At 37.7% G+C, this 20,418-nt stretch overlaps 3 protein-coding genes and 1 pseudogene across 5 annotated transcripts; 3 read left to right on the top strand and 1 right to left on the bottom strand.

The window, feature by feature from the left end:
- Window positions 1-822: 822 nt before the first annotated feature.
- LOC137729250 (putative transcription elongation factor SPT5 homolog 1) lies at window positions 823-9,430 on the bottom strand. Of its 2 annotated transcripts, none has more exons than XM_088677821.1 (22): window positions 8,864-9,430; window positions 7,080-7,315; window positions 6,853-6,996; window positions 6,570-6,728; window positions 6,418-6,501; window positions 6,125-6,195; window positions 5,677-6,034; window positions 5,402-5,557; window positions 5,195-5,292; window positions 5,066-5,114; window positions 4,802-4,954; window positions 4,565-4,708; window positions 4,373-4,466; window positions 4,073-4,231; window positions 3,949-3,997; window positions 3,774-3,868; window positions 3,538-3,616; window positions 3,040-3,094; window positions 2,834-2,951; window positions 2,571-2,714; window positions 1,541-1,641; window positions 823-1,160 (listed from the first exon to the last, which is right to left on the bottom strand). In XM_088677821.1, the coding sequence occupies exons 1-22, from the start codon at window positions 9,216-9,218 to the stop codon at window positions 915-917; spliced, it is 3,147 nt and encodes a 1,048-aa protein (XP_088533947.1). In that variant the 5' UTR covers window positions 9,219-9,430; the 3' UTR covers window positions 823-914. The 2 variants fall into 2 exon arrangements, with proteins under 2 accessions (XP_088533947.1, XP_068324223.2); XM_068468122.2 differs by having other exon boundaries at window positions 1,541-1,638.
- A 336-nt stretch (window positions 9,431-9,766) lies between these two features.
- Window positions 9,767-11,970, top strand: LOC137727534 (glutathione hydrolase 2 pseudogene; annotated as a pseudogene).
- A 1,554-nt stretch (window positions 11,971-13,524) lies between these two features.
- On the top strand, window positions 13,525-17,692 carry LOC137729331 (Exostosin family protein). The gene is made up of 8 exons (XM_068468251.2): window positions 13,525-13,998; window positions 14,243-14,389; window positions 14,502-14,566; window positions 15,171-15,240; window positions 15,932-16,150; window positions 16,762-16,905; window positions 16,991-17,126; window positions 17,241-17,692. Exons 1-8 carry the CDS (start codon window positions 13,555-13,557, stop codon window positions 17,468-17,470), a joined length of 1,455 nt encoding a protein of 484 aa, XP_068324352.2. The 5' UTR covers window positions 13,525-13,554; the 3' UTR covers window positions 17,471-17,692.
- Window positions 17,693-17,918: 226 nt separating this feature from the next.
- LOC137730229 (thylakoid lumenal protein (Mog1/PsbP/DUF1795-like photosystem II reaction center PsbP family protein)) lies at window positions 17,919-20,195 on the top strand. Of its 2 annotated transcripts, XM_068469297.2 has the most exons (6): window positions 17,919-18,315; window positions 18,408-18,511; window positions 18,697-18,808; window positions 18,937-19,164; window positions 19,273-19,368; window positions 19,629-20,195. In XM_068469297.2, exons 1-5 carry the CDS (start codon window positions 18,021-18,023, stop codon window positions 19,335-19,337), a joined length of 804 nt encoding a protein of 267 aa, XP_068325398.2. In that variant the 5' UTR covers window positions 17,919-18,020; the 3' UTR covers window positions 19,338-19,368; window positions 19,629-20,195. The 2 variants fall into 2 exon arrangements, with proteins under 2 accessions (XP_068325398.2, XP_068325397.2); XM_068469296.2 differs by lacking the exon at window positions 19,629-20,195 and having other exon boundaries at window positions 19,273-19,549.
- Window positions 20,196-20,418: the final 223 nt, after the last annotated feature.

Here is a 20,418-nt window from a genome sequence, read left to right as displayed (position 1 = left end):
ATTTAAATCTAATGGCGAAAATAATTATTAAAAAAAAATTTCATGTGTTTCATATTTTTGGATGGTGTTCCACGAGTTTCATAGTGTTGGTTTAGTGATTTTTCAATATTTATCAAAATCTAAATATTTTTAGGATAAAAGGTTCATAAAATTTTTATTTTTTATTTTTTAAGTTACTTTTAAGAAAAAAAATTATTTTAAATTCATTATTTAATAATCTCGGACTAAAATATTTTTAAAATGTTGAAGCAGAAAACCTGCTTCTAAAATTTAGGTTTTAACTCAAGAAATGAAGATGGTCTTAAGGAGCTATTGGTACGTAGACATGACAGAATGGGATGAGGTTTAACCTAACAAAGAAATATTTTGCAATATTTTTCTATTTGAACACTACATACACGATTTAGTAACACGTAATTTTAGCTCCCACAAATCATTGTAAATTTTTTATCATTGAATTCATTGGATCCGACGGTTAAAAATTGAAAAGAGAAAGCAATAAAAATGAGTACATGAATAGGAAAAGACAAATTAGACAATTGAATTGAGAAGTGAGTTTAGGTTTGGGAATAAACCACAATGAGCCCAAACATTTTGGACTCCAAGAAACAGGTATCAATTTTCCCGGATGAAAATAGTAATTTTAGTCTCCGTCTGCATGCAGTATTTCCATCCCTTAATTTGACCTCCATCTTTCCTTAATTTGAATAATTTTTTCTATTTAAATCCATACTCTTATCTGAGAGGTTTACTATCTAAACCCACCACAAATAGAATCAACCACCAGAAACCAAACCTAACACACACACACACACACACACAGAACAATCAAGGCCTTTTGCTTCCCAAAAAGAAAAATACTACAAAAAATCAATGATGATTTACATATTGAAATTTTATTCGATCCCACGGAATTACGATTGGGCTAGTTTTGACAAAATAGCCAAGTCCAAAATCTTAACATCAAGAGTGTCATCTACCTTCACAATTCCGTCTGTGCCATCAACACCAATCAGCTTACCGGTCGCACCTCGTAGTGACCCACCCATGATCTTTATCTTATCACTTTTCTTCGGTACCACCGCCTCCATTTCATTAGGAAGTGCTATTATAGTTTCCCCGTTGCCACCCGACCCAATAGCTACCCTACAGGAGCCATCCTGTACCACGAAACATCGTACTCAGTATCTCCAATAATTACGTAGGTACTTAAACAGTATTTCTTTTAGTATCTATTTCAATGATAAACATCGAACAAGATCATTCTCCGACAAAACTCAGGCAGTTAATAGATAACATACGAAGGGCATCCGAAACAAAAATCCAAAACAGTTTCATAGCCTACTCTTTATCTCTTGTCCTACCTAGTTCATATCTCAACTAGTCGTAAGTGAATGCACATTCACTTGTAGATTATAATTTGTAAAACTCACCAAATCCATTATGTCCATTCCTTTACAGGTCAAAATATCATTTTACTTGGTAAATATCACAAAAATTTCAAAATTTCAAAATTTCGGAACATAGTTTAATGACATACCGGAAGCACTTCTCTCACAACCCCAGTAGTTTCCTCTCCAGAACTGTGTACACTGACCAATATGTCTGGGAGGAACCATGGTCCTTCACTGTCCCCACCTGCTAGAAGATGTAAGATTAGAACTCAAATGTGGAGTATAGAACTCTAGCAAAGCCAAGAACATACATATACACGTGTGTGATAAATATATTCCCAAACATTCCCGTCCCCCAAGATTGTTCAGCGAATTACATTCCCAAACAACCCATTTCAAAAACCATGTGAGGACATAGGAATTTTTTTTCAACGTTTGTACAAGCTCGATAAATAGGCCACTTCCTCATTCTGATTGACAGTTTTAGGCATTAAAAATTCTCAGGCAATCAAAATTTAGGGCAAGTTCGATAACATTTTGTTTTTAGTTTCTCTCTCTAAAGATTTTATTTCTTGTTTACTTTAGCTCCTCCACTGTAATACATACCATGATAATACTATTCCTTACTACAGATTTATGTGGTTTCGTTTAAGCACTAAGTTCGACAAACTTGTCCAGCCCTCTCCTGTCATCCTCACCCTAGCCACTAACAATCTTGTCCAACTAGGCAATTGCTAAGCATAGCCTCTGTAACAAACACTTTCACAGCACCATGGCTGAATGGCCAAGCCCAGTCATTTATCCCTGGTGACATGTTATCATCTATTATTTTCATTGATTTAAGACAAAAAGGACAGTTGATCAAAGAGTAACTTGAGCAAACAAATGAGGGCCAAGCAATTTGTTATTAGTTTAAATAAAATCTTCCGACAGATTATCCAATGAACAGTTACAACTCCTACAACAGCCTCCTAAAGAGCTCTAGGATGCCAAATACTCCAGAACCCCCATGTGATTGTACCCATAAATAGATAACGACAGTTTCTGATGTCGTTATTGTTGTAGGGATACCATTACCACCTAGGCTTACACCTTAGCAACCAGTACACAACACGGGAAATAACAGTTTAATTCAGCACTACAATATAATTAAAATAGAAGAACTGAGCTTCAAACCTATAACAGGAGACAACATATCCAGACCACCAGTGCCTGGTGTCATTGGCTGCCCTCCAGGGGTTCCAGGAAGGTAGGATGCCGAATTTGGTGTCATAGGCTGGCCACCTGGAGTTGATGGCAAGTAAGGGCTCGGAGCATTTGCTGCAAGAGGGATATAAAATAAACCACTTAGAATAAATATAAGAGAAAGTAAAGGGATCTATGCAATGAAAAACACGTCTTAACAAAATTTGTTTCAAAGAAACGAAAACTAAACGTACCATAAGCGGAACTACTGTCCCTCGGTGTACCAGCTTCACTATAATTTCCACCAGGAGTGTTTGCCCAACCTGAACCAGGAGTTGGTGCTTCATACGCCCGCGAAGGAGGACTTCCTGGCTGAAATCCAACAAATTACAGCTACTTAAGCAGAAAAAAGGATACAGACATCCCTACCCAAAATGAGAACACATGCATTCATACTGACCTGATACTGTGGGCTAGCACCCCAAGAAGCAGGGTTTCCTTCCTCCCAGTTATCCCTGATTTACTCACCATCAAATATCAAAGAAACATCAGTGGCAACCAAAGACTTGGCCACAAGGCACTTGTTGACTAAATATAAAAAAAAAAAAAAAAACCTTGAGTTGTTGAAGATATAATGATTATGCAATGAAAAGTGGTTGGTTGGAAACATACTTATCCATTTTAGAGTCCTAATCCAAATCCGATTCTTATGAGCACTAGATAATAGAGTTTAATTAATGAAATAAAGTGGTGTATAATCAACATGAATAAAGTTTCTCTGTTTCGCCTTTGAGGGTTAAAGAAATTGAGTGCATGCCGTTTCTTTATTCTCCTCTGTTTTCCTCCTTACTAGTCTTGTCTATTTGCTACCCCAACCTTATGAACTACGTTTGGCAGAGCTTATTACTTCAACTAAATTTCAAAATAAATAAAGAAAAATAGTTATTCAGGCGCAAACCTAGCTGGACTCATAGGTGCATATGGATTCCATGCTCGGTCACGCATAGGAGTCCTCATGCCATCATGTATAGGTGTTGCTGCAAGGAGTACATAAGATGAATAAGTATATCAGTCCAATAATGTCACTGCCAAATAAGATATGGTCCAAATAATGAAGTAAATACCAGAACTCAAACCAGAGATTACATTTTAATTATAAAAAAAAATGTCAACCACAGCAATTAAATAACAAACCTGCAGCATCCCTCATAGGAGTCATATATGGATGGAGAGGAGTTCGAGAAGGATGCATGGGAGTCTCACTTCCCATACCGTAGCGAGATGTATCACTGGAAAACAGCTATATTAGAGTTGACAAAAAGCATGCTAAATACCGGGAAAAAAGAACTAAAGTGAAATGTATAATTACCGATAAGGTGTGGTAACAGCCACATTATCAGAAATACAATTACGATCAACTGCAAGCATAACAGAAGTGTTATGGCCCAGAAAGATACACAAATAACCAAGGAGACAAGAAATCCTAGACTTGCCTGTAACAACCTTCATTTGGGACTCCAACTCAACCCGTACATTTGGTCCCTTAACCTCAACAACACGTCCACGATAACCCTTATAGGCACCCTGGCGAATCTTTACTGTAGTCCCAACCAAGCCATCATGCCCTCGTCCACCTCTATTCCTTCCTCCATCTGGACCATAGAAGTAATAACTTTTTTCAATAAAATATAGCCCAATATATATATAGAAAATGTCGTTAGAAGGACAAGGAAAGTTTAAGCATAATATGAAAAAAATTAGAGAGCAGTGAGCATTGAACATCTGGAACATACAGTTAGATGGAGGTCCTCCTCTAGAAAACCTATTCGGGGACTGAGGAATACGAGGAGGAGTTCTGAGGTGGTCATATCGTGAATTGGAGTTACCCTGTAGATCATAGGAGTGGGATAAAAGTATCAAGAATCAAAACTAACTAAAAAGAATACAGAGTTCACATCTACAGAAAAAGAGCACACAGGGTTTACATTTCTATCGCCATTAGCACGTGAACCTCCCACAAGAGCACAATTATGAGACTTAACACAGATAAAGCCTGCATGCTCCAGGTGATGGCGATCAAAGATGAACAAGACTCCTCTGTATATGTGTTGCACAGGACCCTGTTTCCCCTATCATGCCAAAAGTGGTGGTTATATATAGCCTGAGATGAACAAAATATAAAAATGAGGTAAACCAAACAAGCAATATAGATCTCATCTCACCTCACAAGGGCCATCAATGACCCTCACAACATCCTTCACAGATACCTTGTGTTTATACTTAACTTCCACAGGAAAACTCTTCTCAATCTTGCATTTGACCTCTCTTAACTTGACAAGGGCAACCTCAGGTCTATCAGGAACTCCCTTAAGAACCTGGAAACAGGTAATAATAATGAAACGCACAAAAGAGCACGAGATAGACTGTATATTGAGATTAAAGACCTGAAATGTTTGTCAAAAATAAAAAATAAACTGAGTGCATACCTGGAATGCTTCACTTTCTACGCGTATGATTACACCGAAGCTATTATTACTGCATCACATCAAAGACAAATTAAAGTTAAATAATTAAGCATGATACAGATGACTGGTCACCATGGAATAGCAACTCACTCCAGTAGCACGAGATCATGAAGCTCATACGCCCCAATTCTGGTAATACCAGATGTCACCTCAGAGCTCTCCACAACATCATCAGCAAACACACGGATCTTCAAACAAGAAAAACATCATTTAAATTCCACATTACTATTTTACAAGAAAACTATTCCTGAAGTCCATGACTTTGCTCCTAAAAGGACAGAGGAAAACAATACTCACATGTTCTTTCGTTACATCAGACAAGATGATGAGAACATGCTGCTCAACCTTAACAACCATACCAGTTGCACCTTCCTGAGTGCCAGATACAACTTTCACATGATTCCCAGGTTCGAAGTATTTGCAAAGCTCTTTTTCATTGATGGCAAGTGTTTTCTGGAAAATCAAATCCCAGTAAGAACAAGTAGCCACACCACTAAATCAATAGATCAATAGGAATATTGAAAATTAATTCAGATATCACATCAAAAAACACCACAATAAGTACTTCTTACTGGGAGTTCTTTCATTTCAGGTCTGATATGAACAGTCTCCTCCTCAACTTTCTCAACCCATCCTTTCAAATTTTTTAGATCTCCCTTGACAACAATAACTGCATCGCCCTTCAGAAAGTGTCCCTTCTTTCTGTTTGCAAATAAAGTTGACAGACTTGCAACATCTCCATCACCATTCTCGCTGGGCTTCCGAAATTTTTCAAGTTCGTCAAACGTGGGATGTATGTTCTGAGTACTAATTGATTTGATTGATACTGCTTTATACAGGAAACCATCTTTAAACATCATGCCATTAATCGTCTGATAATAATCACCAGTCATCCGATCTTGTTTACGATCTCCAAGAATATGCAGTTCCCTGAAAAAAGTTTACAAGGGGCAGTGTAAGAAGTTAATCTAACAATACATTGACTGGAGACACCATTGTAAGAAAGTTTTACAGTATTACCTTGCTTCCTCAATATTTAATAAACGTGGAGGAGGAACAAATGCTTTTGTTCTCACAACTTCTCTGCCATCCTGTGTCATAAACAAGTCATCTCAAATTACCCTGATCAATGTGATTGGATAATACATGCTTATGGGGAGGCGGAAATATTACAAAAAATGATAATTCCAAGAATCAATTTGATGAAAGCATACTTCAATAAATGGATAAAATAGGAATGAAAATAAAAAGATTACACATGTACACAGAGAAGACTTGGACAGACACAACAAAAAATATAAGACGAACTTTACCATTTTATTTGCAAGAGCTTGTAAATCAATCCTTGGAATTAATTTAACTGTAACTCTCTGCCGCACATTGTCCACATCCGCAACCTATAGAAAATAAGTGTAGCAGTTAGACAAAGTATCACAGGACACTGTAAGAAAAATACCATCCCTACCTGGGCAAGGTCTCCTTTATATGTCCCACTCTTCATTCTGACCCACGTATCCCTAGAAAGATCAATAGCCTTGCTTTCAACCGAAAGAACATCAGTCATTTCTCTAATTGGAACAAGCATTATTTTCTGGCCAAATATATTGCGCAGACCTTTGCAAGCCTGAAACCAAAACAAATACAATAATCAAAGACATAAGAATTTCCATATGGTGCAAATGTCAAATTTAGCCTTATGTGGATACATAAACCATCACAAATTTATGCATATGCCAACAAAAGCATACCTCCCTCACATGGGCTTCTTTGTCCGCTTCAACGTATACATAGTTTTTAAGGTGGTCAAGAGCAATAACAGATCTGATCTGCAGTTCAGGTTTATCGATATACTTTTGCATTAAGCAAACAGCTACCTCCCGCTCACGACCGATCTGGTAAGCATTAGCAAATAAATCATTAGCGTTCCCTCAAAAATTGGAACTATGACCTTATGATGCAAGAGAAATAACCATACCGCACATTTCACCATCCACAACTTTGGGTCCCTAACAGAAGGTAAAAGAGCTTGCTGATCCACATCTGTGGTGTCTTCATCATACTCTCTATGACTTGACTTCCCATACCGCTCTTGAAGATTTCTCTCAATCTCTTCAAGATCTTCTTGCTCATCTTCTTGCATCAACGGCCGATGACGCATCCTTCTACCATCCTCTTCTTCAGGTAGATCAGGTGCATTATCAGCAATAAAGTCTGCACAAAGACAATTTAACAATCATCACCAATACATGGGAATGGAAAGAAAATCACCATGATTTCTTATTTACTCCACATCCCCATCAAACTCAGGTGGAAATTAATCATCATGCACACACGCATGAAGAGATAATTACAGCCGTTCTATAAACCTTACTTAGAAGGGGAAAAAAAAACATACACAGAATCAATTGAAATCAATTTAATAAAATAATTTAATTATTTAAATTTGAACAGATATCCACATAAACTGTTCGGAAGACAAGAATTCCATGGAAAATTACTTAAAACTGAAAGAAAAAAACAAGAAAAAATGGTTGAATTCAACAGCACTTTCTTATTTTATCTCTGATTCTAACAGGAACATACATAGCATTATTCATTGTGATGAGACACTTGTCCCTCCATTACTCAACTGAAAGTCACCACCCCACACAGCTTATTTAAGAACTTCCTAGCAAAAGGACAAGCTTGTTTTCTCATGGTTTCTTGCCAAGTTAACAAACCCCCCAAAACGAAAAACTAAAGAAACGGCCAAAGTTGACCTTTAGCCATACTTAATCTCTAGACATTTTTGAAATGAAGGCCTATAACCTAATTCTATCGAGAACACGAGTTTCTAAACAGATTAAGGGCCACTGGTGTATACTTCAGCTCCCGGTGTAGAGGAAGGGAAATTGGACGAAGAATTCACATGCCTCCTACGAATTGAGTTCTTCCCATAGTCCTTCTCGTAGACCTCTTTTATCATAATTCCTAATCTTTCATAATTTTGATAGTGACATTACAAGCCAGTCTTCTAGAAGGTCAAATTTCTTAGCATCCCAAACGATATGGCATTTAATTATAAAAAGAACCATATTACAAGACATAACTCATAAAAACTCGCAAAGATTATTCAGTGGATATAAGTCCGCAATTACAGGGACCACGAAAAATAACTCCAGCAAAGGAGGCATGAATAGTACTAAACTCATTTCTCCTCATAATGATACCATTTTGCACCTTTACTTGGATATCCGACGAACAAGGAAAATCAGATGATTATTTATAAGGCCCAAAGACTTCAAATACACCCATATAACATTTAAAGCTTAACCAAAAGAAAAAGAAGAAACTAGAACTATGAATGAAAACAAATCCCAGTAAAACAAATCTATCAATAGACGTGATTAACACCAAAATTCACTTTCGTATGGAACAACCGTAGTTCAAACTTATATAAGAAATATCAAGAGAACAAAAAGAAGACATTGATCAGTCTGAAACTTGTAAGAACCTAAGTACAACCATAATCAAAGGATTCCCACAATACTAATACACTACCGTTCCCGAATCACTTACAATTCATTACCAGCATTTGTCGACTAAAATTTCTATAACATTCATTAATGCCAAAATAGCTTATAACCTAAATTCCAGCCCAGTCCAAATTCATAACCCTAAATCTCAAAAAAAAAAAAGCAACAAAATTTCTGTAAAATACCAACAAAAAGGTTAATAACTAAACAAAACAAGAGTAGAAAAAGGAACAGTAGAGCGTACCATCATCCCCCTCCTCGTCTTCTTCTTCTTCGTCGGTATCGACCTCGGCCTCAATGTCGAGAAACTGCGACCCAGAGGGCCTCTTGTTCTTCCTCTTACGACTCGCACCACCACCACCACCACCACCACCACCATAAGCCTCGTCATCCTCATCGTACTCCTCTTCCTCCTCGTCATCGTCCTCCTCTGCTACATCGTCTATGAAATCCGATCTCCTCCGCTTCTGACTGGGCCGCCGTCCTCCTCCTCCTCGTTCCTCCTCTTCCTCCTCGTCGTCCTCGTCTATAGCTTGGTCCGGGTCGTATTCTTCCTCTTCCTCCATCTCGTCGTCATATTCGTCTCTGTGACGAGCCATGGCTGTGATGGATTCGGATCAAATTTGGGGGTCTAGGGTTTTGGTAGGAGAGAGTGGCGTTGCCAATCGCGCGAATACCAGAAATGTGTTTATATTACCATCCCTTTCATATCAAATTCATTAAATCCAAAACCACATCCAAAATCAAATAGTAAACTAATTACATGAACATTGGCTAATTTGCTTCTAATTAATTTTATAACACCGCCAACAACAAAACCAATCTTATTATGGGAGGTGGGTGGTATGGATCATAAAACGTTATTGCGCACAATTTTACGTTAAATTTTTTATTAGCTCAAAGTACTCTATATATTTTCTTTAAAGTTTTTTTTCTAAGTCTTATTAGATATTTTCGTACTTATTTTGTCATGAATCTCTATTTCATAATTATATCTTCTAACCATAGTATCTATAAGTATCCGCTTCAAATTTTTCAATTTGTTTGACTTTCCCTTCCATTAGTACTCAAAACTAAATCCAAATTCAACTAAGAAACCATCCTATTCCACATACTTTCAACATTTCATCAAATATATCAAAGAAAAATGTCATGTAGGTAGTTTTTGTAATTTAAAATATGTTTCCATGATTTGTTTCATTCAAACGTGGACATTTGGGTGTTGATTGATGAATTATTGCATCATTTGTTTTCTTCTCTTACGATTAGGAGTGGGCACAATTCAGTTTAGCCTGGTTTTACTTTTAAATTGGAATCGAAAAATATCAACGGTTTGGTTTGATACGATTTCGTTTAAATTTATTATTAAAATCATACGATTTGATTCACACTGATTCCAATCCAATTTATACTGATTGACGGATCTATCCAAAATTATACATAATATTTTAAGAGCACCTTGTTTTCGGTGTGCATATTCATATCAGGTTCATCGGCTTGGCAGAGAGAGCAGTAGCCTCCAATTAATGGGGAGAACAAGAGATAAGTGTTCCTCTTCTGCAATGATTATACACTGACATCAATCCCGGGTCCTTGGTCCTACGATGAATGGATGCTTAATTGCTTATGGATTGAATTACGCCCACTCACTAGTCGGAAGCATTTATTTGTTACGTTTTTGAGCATTTTGTATTTGCTCATAAAGTTATGGCAATTGATTTTAGCGTGTAACTACAATTTTGTTCATGGTATCATGACATGTTAGTCTACGTACGAAATCTAACGACTACACATACTCTATACATGATAAGCGTTGTGAGAATAAGAACGGTTGCTAACTTAGCAATGGTTATGGCCTAAACATAGGAAGAGCGTATAAAAAGAGTGTTAGCAATTTTTGTACTAACTTTTTACATTTTCTAATGACACGTGTCATTTTATTCCACAAAAAGTTTTTTACTAGAAATTAATGATGAAAAATAGAAAATATAATTTGAAAAGCATTAAAGGTCCTTTTTTATATAAAAAATTACGCGTATCATTTGAAAAGGTGAAAAGGTCCAAATATAAAATTTAGTGCAAAGGTTGCTAACATTTTTCTATAAAAAAAAAAATACAAGAAGAGAAAGCATCAAAGCCAGCCAATCTAGTACATGTGTTTTCCATTTCATCATTTAACTATTTCATTTGTGTACAAACTACATTGGGAAAACTTTGGTAAAGGATAACGTGGCCACACACCCTTTTTATCTTCCACGCATCTCTCTTCATTTCTATTATTTGATTTTTTTCAATTCATTCGATCCAACGGTTGAAAATTAGGAAGGGGCGTGCAAAAGGTAAAAAAAAATGCGTGAATAGCACCGCCAAAAAAAATACCAGACTTTCTATGATATATAAATTGATCATAGCTTGAGTAACAATCAAAGCCTTACCCTAATAGGAGTCAAATGTGAGAAGTGAATCTTTAATTACCATGAATTCACGACAATGTGTTTATGTTGCTGCTGTTGCCAATTTATTTTCATTTGGTTGAGACTTGAGACTCAAAAGTTGTCGATCGGATTATGTTTCTCTTGTTGATTCTTTACTTGCAGATCTGATGCCGTTGTTGTTGCTTACCATTGTACTTGTGTTCCTCTCAAGCTTTGATGCTACGAGCGGTTTCACCAAAAGTAGGCGAGAGGGTCATTTCAGTGCACCTCGCCACTGATGATCGCCAATGTTCTAGAATTGGGATGGATGTTCTTCATGAAGGTGGCAACGCCGTTGATGCATCAGTAGTTGCTGCTCTGTGCTTGGAGGTTGTGCCAGCATCAAGTGGGCTTGGAGCGGAGCTTTCATGCTTGTAATGCTAGCCAGCGGTGAAGCACAAGCCTTTGATATAAGAGAAACTGCCCCCTGCTTGCTTCTGAGGTTTGTATTTTACATTAAACGTGGATGGAAGGGTTCCGTGGGAGAGACTTGTAAACCTGCTGCTCGTCTGCTCGTTTAGGATTCATGATTTCACCATACCTCCACATGCAAATGGTTAAGACGAAATCAGGAACCTTTGCAGACGAGGGACTTCGTCATATATTTACATTAAATGGGACTCTTTTGAAAACAGGTGAGACATGCCGTAACATGAAACTGGCAGAGACACTCGGTCAAATTTCAAAGTTTGGTCCCATAGCCTTGTATAATTGATCGATTAGACTGAGAGTGGTTGGTGATATTCAGAAGCTTGGAGGAATACTAACAATGAAGGATTTGTAAAATTATAGAGCTAAGTTGAGGAAGCCTGTATCTGCTGAGACACTAGGTGGAGTCAGATCGATGATCACGACACTAGTCATTTGTCTGTCATAGATCCTCAGGAAAATGCCATCTCCATGACTAGTACCGTGAATGGATACTTCGGTGCACATGTACTGTCGTCAAGTACTGGAATACTCTTAAACAATGAAATGGATTTCTCTATACCTAGAAATGATTCTACAAGACAACCACCAGCACCAACCAATTTTATCAGGCCAGGAAAAAGGCCATTATCGTCCATGACACCTGCTATAGTCCTAAAGGTAATGCATTACCGATGTAAATAGTAGATGGGAGAGAGACGGGAAGATACAAGAACTATATATATGAAGGCAATGGAAAATATCAATGAAAAAATTTGTTTTTAGGCATACAATTAGATTGATCATGTGCTAGCGAATCAATGGTCGAGAATGCTTAAAAGAAAGTGTTCCACATTACTAGGTCAGATTTGTCAATTACACCTGAACTTTCGTCTAGTTAAACTGAAGGTCCATCAGGAAATGAGTTGTAGAGAAGTGACATTTTAAACCGAAGACACCACATTGGTTTTGAGATATGTTATTTGACTTTAAACCGAAAGTTCTTGAGTACTGTCGAGTTTCTAAACGTTCTGAATATGCAGTTTAAATCATCTTTTTCTTAGTTAGTTTATGTCGTCTGTGTTCAATAAATAGCACGTCCCTTGCAGGACTGCAACGTCATAGAATTCGTTGATTTATGACCTCGACCATACCATATAATGCTACTCAAAACTCGACCAATGTTTATAGGCAACAGTGTCTTGGAGAGCAGCTGATTACTAGGACTTGAGGGCTGTCTTTTTTATTTTCTATTTATTTCAGTGTGATTGGTCAAGATAGTAGTTATCCTTGATATGCAACTTATTGCCACAGTCCCACTTCAGCTTTTTCTTGCATTGAGCTTTCTGTGCTAGTTATTCGTTAATCCTACTAATCCGAAGCATTTCTGTCTAAGCTGCTACTACCTAATGTGGTTCATTATTGTGACTGACAATCACTTTGAAGTTCCTGTTCAAATCAGTAAAGCCCTGCGAAACAAGGGCCATGTCCTAAGCCTTTTCCTTATGAAGCTATTTGCCAGTTTATAGTTCAACGCATGAAGAATTTGAAGGAAATTGAAGGCACTCGGGAGATTGTGGCAGTGAGTGATTCAAGAAAAAGGTGGTTTCCTGCTGGTTTCTGAACTGGTGCTATGGAAGTGATAATCCAAACAGTTCCTTAATAAAATAACATTCATGAAAAGAAAAACGTTGTCAGCGTATACTTGAATTTGTCTTATAATTACAATGCAGAGGTATGAGATAAAAAATGGCATTTTATTGATCGCTTTCCAAAATTGATTATTTGATACATTTTTCATCCATACAATTTAAAATTTGGCAAGTCGTTATCAAAGTTGAACTTGAATTGCGATTAACAAGCATAACAATATCGTTGAAGGTGATGCGTCTTTATGCTTAACATGCTTAACAGCAGCTGACGTCTTATGCAAGTTTTTTAGCGGGGTTAAGCGGTTTTGTAAAATGTGTACAGGTGTCAGCCAAATAGGACAGGGACAGGGAGGGACAGATAAAACTGTGACAGAAGAGTTCAACTCGTTCCCTTCTTCCCCATGAGCAGAAGAACCCCACTGCCATCCAGCAGGACCAACACTGATGATAATCGTTTCCCCACTCCGAAAATGGGAAGCGTAAACAACAAAGCCCGACCATTCAGCGCGCAGCACCACCAGCAGCCTCTCTGCACCCGCACGCACCAGATCGGAGCCCTCCTCTTGGTCGCCGCCACCTTCTTCTTCACCAGTCTCTTAAACCGCTCCTTCCGCCCCTGCGCCTCTCACTTCCCCGCCGTAGATCTCCTCCCCAATTCACGGAGCTCCGTCCAAGTCACCGGCGGCCGAGATCTCTTGTGGCCCCAACGAGGGTACGGCCCCCAACTCGACCTCAAGATCTACGTCTACGATGACCGCGAGATCGACGGCCTCAAGGCATTGATGCGCGGCCGCGATGGTGTCATCGACCCCAAGGCTTGCTTGAAAGGCCAGTGGGGCACTCAAGTAATTTCTATTTTTTCCCACTGTTTTTTGCTTTGCTTGAAATTTAAATTTCTTCAATTTTTTAGTCGTTTAATGAACTTAAATTTCTAAGAGAATTTAATTTCTGTAGAATTATTGGTCACGGATTTTGTGTTTTGTCACTGAAAAACTTGCTAATTGATGAAAAAAGGAAACTTTTTGAAACTCTTATTGCAAGTATGTGATCAGATATGTGGCCTTGAATGTGGTTAGTTATGAAATGTAGGTTAAAATACACAGGCTACTGCTAAATTCGAGATTCCGGACAAGGAAGAAAGATGAAGCAGACCTTTTTTTTGTGCCTACATATACTAAATGCGTTCGGATGATGGGGGGTCTTAATGATAAGGAGATTGACCAGACATATGTGAAGGTAAATTCTTTTTCGTTTCCTTCGACAACTTTAAGCCTAGGCGTTTCTTGTATCTTTGCTAAAGCTTAAATCTTGTTATGTGATGCTCATTCCGTCAAAATTTTCCTTGCAGGTCTTAAGTCAAATGCCATATTTCAGGCGATCTGGTGGCCGTGACCACATATTTGTATTTTCAAGGTATAGAACTTGTTTCCTAATTGTCATTAATGATTTTTCGTTTTGGTTTTGGTCTGAAATCATAACTTGTGCCAGCGTTAAATCTTTAATTTGGGGGATGAGCATAACTATACAGGTAGTTGTTTTTTGTTGTGTATATGTATCAGAGCAATATTTGGGACATAATATTGAGCACAAATGTTGGAAGAAGGCTAAAAAGAAACAACTAATATGAGTCTTTAGCTCAGTCAGTAAAATGAATTAACTGAGTGGTTCTGGTATTGCCCTATTTGTGTGATTTGGGATGTAAAACGCTTAAATCCTGCAGATCCTTTTATGATAGAAGGAAGAAATCAGATCTTAAACATTATATTTTTGTTGTCATTTTTATGGAAAAGAAGATTTCGGACTTTCAATTGCATGAAGATTCCATGGAAAATGTGATAAGTTTATTATATTTCCCTATATTTAATTTTGAGAAAATTGTTTAAAGTTTATCATAACAATGCGATGGACTTGTCAAAAGTTACTACTTATGAAAATTTTGTTCTTCTGAAAATAATATATCAAACTTTTTCAAGTTGTTCTGTCAATGATGCTCACTTTCTTGCTTTCTCAACTGCAGTGGTGCTGGAGCTCACTTATTTAGATCTTGGGCAACATTTATAAATCGTTCCATTATTCTAACCCCTGAGGTATTTCCGTATTCCAGCTTATCTTTTATGCTTAAGGTATTCTGCAAATTTTGCAGTGCTACTGATTGGCTAAAATTATCATTAAGGACATAACTATTTTGTATCAATCAAGTTAACCTCAAACATGGTGGTGATGTTATCAATTTCCACGTTAGGAATCTGTACATGTCAGAGGCACAGTTGTGGTGTTATTAACCCTTGATTGTCAAACCTCGGGCCTTTTTGTATTATCACTATTTGATATTAAACATTACCTTGTTTGAATAAATGGTTCTATTGCACAAAACAAAATTAAATTTAGTGCTAGATGTGTTTGGAATGTCACAAGCTATGTTGCTATTCCCAATGAAAGTCCAGAGAAAAAGAGGGCATGGTTGAACTGTTTAACTTAGAATATGTTGAGAGGGCTTTAATATACGGTAGTATTACATATCCAATATTTGACGTATATTAGAAGATTCCGCCTGAAATAAGTTATCGTTAAGAAAATAAAATTCAACTTGTCTCAATGTCACTCTTTTCTTTGTTTTTCATATATAGATCATACATGTAACATGTTACATATATAAGATGTACAAGTTTCTTTGGTGTCTGTTGTTTCCACATTTCAAGCAGTTTGGTAATGGCATTGCTATGCTAGTTGTAATTTGTTTCATTGCATTAAAGATGGTTAATATATATGTTAGTGCAGGGTGATCGGACTGATAAGAAAGATACAAGTGCCTTTAATACGTGGAAAGATATCATAATTCCCGGAAATGTTGAGGACGTTTTGACTACAAATGGGCCCACCTTGGTCCACCCTTTGCCTATATCAAAGCGGAAGTATCTAGCAAACTATTTAGGCCGTGCACAAGGAAAGGCTGGCCGTCTTAAGTTGATAGAGCTTTCAAAGAAATTTCCAGATAAGGTGTATTTCCTTGTATGACATGAATTGTGGAATTTTATGCATGTGATGTTCTTCCAGCTTTGATGCGGTGTTCATTTCAAATATGAAGTTTAAATATTTGTAGGATTCTACTTACCCTCCAGATATTTGTTGATTCTGTTAAATGGTTATCCACTTATAAAGTTTGTGGAACTAAGCAAATGAAAGCACATTTGGTGCATTTACTTGATAAGCACATAACTAGTTGGAACTTGTGAACACTAAATACAAATAGCTTGTGTATAATCTTTGAAATATTTTTATGTGGATTGAAGAAATTGTGAAGGCACAAAAAAGGTACCAACTTCATGTTTCACCAACCTTCAGGTCTGCAAGCCCTTGGAATTTAATCTTTGAACTGAACATTTGACTTTGGACGTTGGCTTTGAGCTGTAATTGATTCGCTAGACTTTCGCTATGTTAAAGACCTAGACCTTCTCCTTTAGTTTAGGCATTTGTTTTGTTTGGTTTGGTGGAATTTGTGCCTGATTTGTACCATTGGACATCATTATCTTTAATTGGTAAATTAGTACTTTAGCTTTTACTCTGTTATTAAGGAGAGATTCAAATATGCTTGTTGATATTATAAACAGTTGGAATGTCCGGAGTTGAAGTTCAGTGGCCCTGAAAAATTGGGAAGGATAGATTACTTTGAACACCTGCGCAATGCCAAGTTCTGTCTTGCCCCACGCGGGGAGTCATCATGGACTCTTCGATTTTACGAGGCTTTTTTTGTGGTCTCTCCCTCTTATCTCTCTCTCACTCTGCTTTTTACATATAAGTCTTTTGGTCATAGATTTAATGCTTTTCTTGCTGCTGCAGGAGTGTGTCCCTGTGATATTATCAGATCAAGTGGAACTGCCTTTCCAAAATGTTGTAGACTACACCCAGATATCAATTAAATGGCCATCTACTTTAATAGGTCCCGAGCTTTTGCAGTACCTAGAGTCAATACCAGGTCAAATGCAGCACTCCATCACATCTTACACTGGGTTAAATTTTGTTTCAGCATATCGAAGCTTTCTTCTTTCTGTTTTTAATGTTTTGCTTCTTCGTTATACCTCTCCTGCAGATAAAAATATAGAGGGGATGATAAGCCGGGGCAGACAAGTACGATGTTTATGGGCGTATGCTTCAGAATCAGCTTCGTGTTCGGCAATGCATGGGATTCTTTGGGAGCTTCAGAGGAAAGTGAGGCTGTTTCACCAGTCGACGGAAACATTCTGGTTGCACAATGGATCTGTTGTAAATAGAAACTTGGTAGAATTTTCTGATTGGAGACCGCCGATGCCTTTGCCTTGACTATGGCATGGAATCATCTGTAAAACTTCTTTCTATAGTTTCTCTGTCGTTCTAAAATTCATATCATTTTTTTCATATCTAAATTTATTGTATTTTGTGTATTGATAGTTAAAAGTGTTTATACTTTTCAATTTCCCTCCTTGTATAAAAAAAAAAAATAATAATGTAATCGCCAATGGGCTTTATTTATTGCAGATGATATTTTAGTGCAGTTGCGGAAAACAATCATGTCTATGCATTTTAGTGTCAGTTCAATTTTAATCGATCTCTTTCTCTGCTCATAACTAACAATTTGACATATTAATGCTATTCTTTGTTAAAAAAAAAAGAAAAAAAAAAAAGAAGATTAATTTATCACAAATGATATAAAGTTCCACGTGTATTCTTTGGAAAAATCCAAGATTTGTGCACCACAAATACTCAAAAAATCAGAAGCACCGAGAACCTCAACTTCCACACGGTTCTATTGGTCTTAAATTTATCTGGTCGCAAGCTGAAAAATTTACTGAAATTATCGCTTGTTTCTTGTGCTAGTAAAGTGGTAGAGGAAATGACAACAGCCTTGCTTACCAGTTGCAGATTTTCGCACAGTTTGGTTGTGCAGTCTGCATTTGAACGTGGAACTTGCAGGACAAAAGCTGCCTCAAGTTCAACAGAAAATGGTTTCGTTGAGGGAGAAGCTGATAAATTCTCCGGGATTTTGAAGAGACGATCAGTGTTGCTGTCCGCAGGAGTTTCTTTGCTTTCTTCTCAAGTGTTTGGTTTTCCGAGAGAGGGATTGGCAGTGGTGAAACAAGGTCTTCTGGCCGGCCGGATTCCCGGTCTGTCCGAACCGGATGAGCAAGGTTGGTATCCTTTCCTTCATCTTACACTGCTCATAGCAAGTTAGCAACAAAATCCTGCAGTCTCATTCACTGTGAAGTATATGCTTAGACAGGTTGGAGGACATACCGGAGACCGGATGAGAAGTCCGGAGGGCACGGCGTTGGTTGGAGCCCTATCATCCCTTATCTCTTTTCAGTTCCTCAAGACTGGGAAGAGGTAATAATCCAATCCGTTAAAGCCAAGAGCTTACGTTGTACATGATATTTGTGTTGCTAAAGAACACTGAAAGATTCAAGCTTGAGTTTTCTTGTCTTGTATCTTCTCCCCCAAGAAATCGTGTTTTACCTTCTGTCTGAAAACTGCCTCAATTTTACGTATTTGTCTTCGATTCCGTGCAACAGGTTCCAGTATCAATAGCGGATCTAGGCGGTACAGAGATCGATTTGAGATTTGGTAGCCCCAAGGAGGGACGCATTTCTGTCATTGTTGCTCCCGTTCTGAGATTTGCAGATAGTGAGTCTTGAAACAATCAACATTTCTCAGTTTCTTTCAGCAACAGGACCTAAAAACTTAGACGCAAGTGCAGTTCTATTAGTTGAATCAATCTTAAACATGAAATCTAAACTTTGGTTGTTGCGCAGATCTTGATGGAGATGCCACAATTGAAAAAATTGGACGTCCAGAGACAGTGATCAACGCATTTGGACCGGAAGTTATTGGCGAAAATGTTGAAGGAAAGGTTATGAGCATAAATGTCGTACAAGACTCTGGAAGAACATATTACCAGTATGAGTTGGAGCCACCTCATGCTCTGATAACAGCAACCGCAGCTGGGAACCGCCTGTACTTGTTTAACGTAACTGGTAGCGGTAAGGATACTTACTCCACTTTGACGTGCTGCTGTTTATGAAAAAATAAATGATTCAGTAGCCATACCTGAAGACAAAGTAACCGTACACTTGCTTTGGGTTTTGTAGGTCTTCAGTGGAAGAGGCATTACAAGGACTTGAAAAAAATAGCCGACTCCTTTCGTGTCGTCTAAGTGATCTTTTTTTTGTAACACGACTCATGAGGTAGCATCAGATGAAATTCTTCATTTTGATTTTCATACTTGTAATATACACAAGGGGAAAAGAACGAAGGTGTCTGCAGCATAGATGAGTTCGTTGTTACGAACATTGGCAAATTGTGTTGAATGTGCAGAATCCCTTTTTACTTCTATTGCTTACATCAAATCGCCACATATTGCTTACATGTCTACAAGTGCATTCAGAACTATCTGACTAAGCTTTATACTTCTATGGCCTAACATTGAATGTATATCCTTGCCAAGGTCCAACAGCCCAGACTGAGCACAGGCAGATAAAACGCTGACAAAAGTAAATTCATCTGGCTTAAAGCCTTCAGCTTGCATTTTTTTTTCAAATGCTTCTCAGGACTTGAAAACTTGCCCGCATTTCGCATACATGTCAACCAGTGACGTGCCAACCAAGACATCAGAATTCATTCCAGACTTGATAGACTCAGCGTGCAATTCCTTCCCATGATCTATGCACGGAAGAGAAGCACGGCCTTGACGAATTCGGGTGTACACGAGAAGCGCCTCCGTGGGTGATCCTTGAGAGTTGAGAGAGGTGATTCCTTAGAATTTAAGAGACCAATTTGTAGGATTTGGTTTTTGCTTTGTTGTGCAGAAATCATGGATTTGTTTGGGGTACTTTGGATTTGAGGGGATTTGGTTTTGGTTGTTTTGAGGAGGGTAGTGGGGATTTTCATGTGGGATTTGTGGCATGGTTTGTGATTCGAACTTTGTTTCCACTTTGCCACTGGAATCAGAATGCAGTGGCTGAAAAAAATACAAGGGATACGCAATTTGGAGGGAGATTGGCTTCCGGTCAAATGGGACATTTTTTAGTAACAAAATATTTACAACATTTTAATACAAGTGAACAAGAATAAGTTGGTATCAAACTCGTTATTTACGAAATTCGAACTTAATACTTGTCATTTACGAGATTCAAATTTAAAACCTCTAAATTACAAGTGAAGAAATATCACTACTTGCAATTAAAATGAAGTGAGTCAACAATTTGTGGTCCGGTTCTTACTAATTTGTTTTCTAT

This window comes from Pyrus communis, chromosome 10, assembly GCF_041283825.1.
Source record: "Pyrus communis isolate YQ-2024b chromosome 10, ASM4128382v1, whole genome shotgun sequence".
NCBI lineage: Eukaryota > Viridiplantae > Streptophyta > Magnoliopsida > Rosales > Rosaceae > Pyrus > Pyrus communis.
This window is presented reverse-complemented; position numbering and strand designations above follow the sequence as displayed.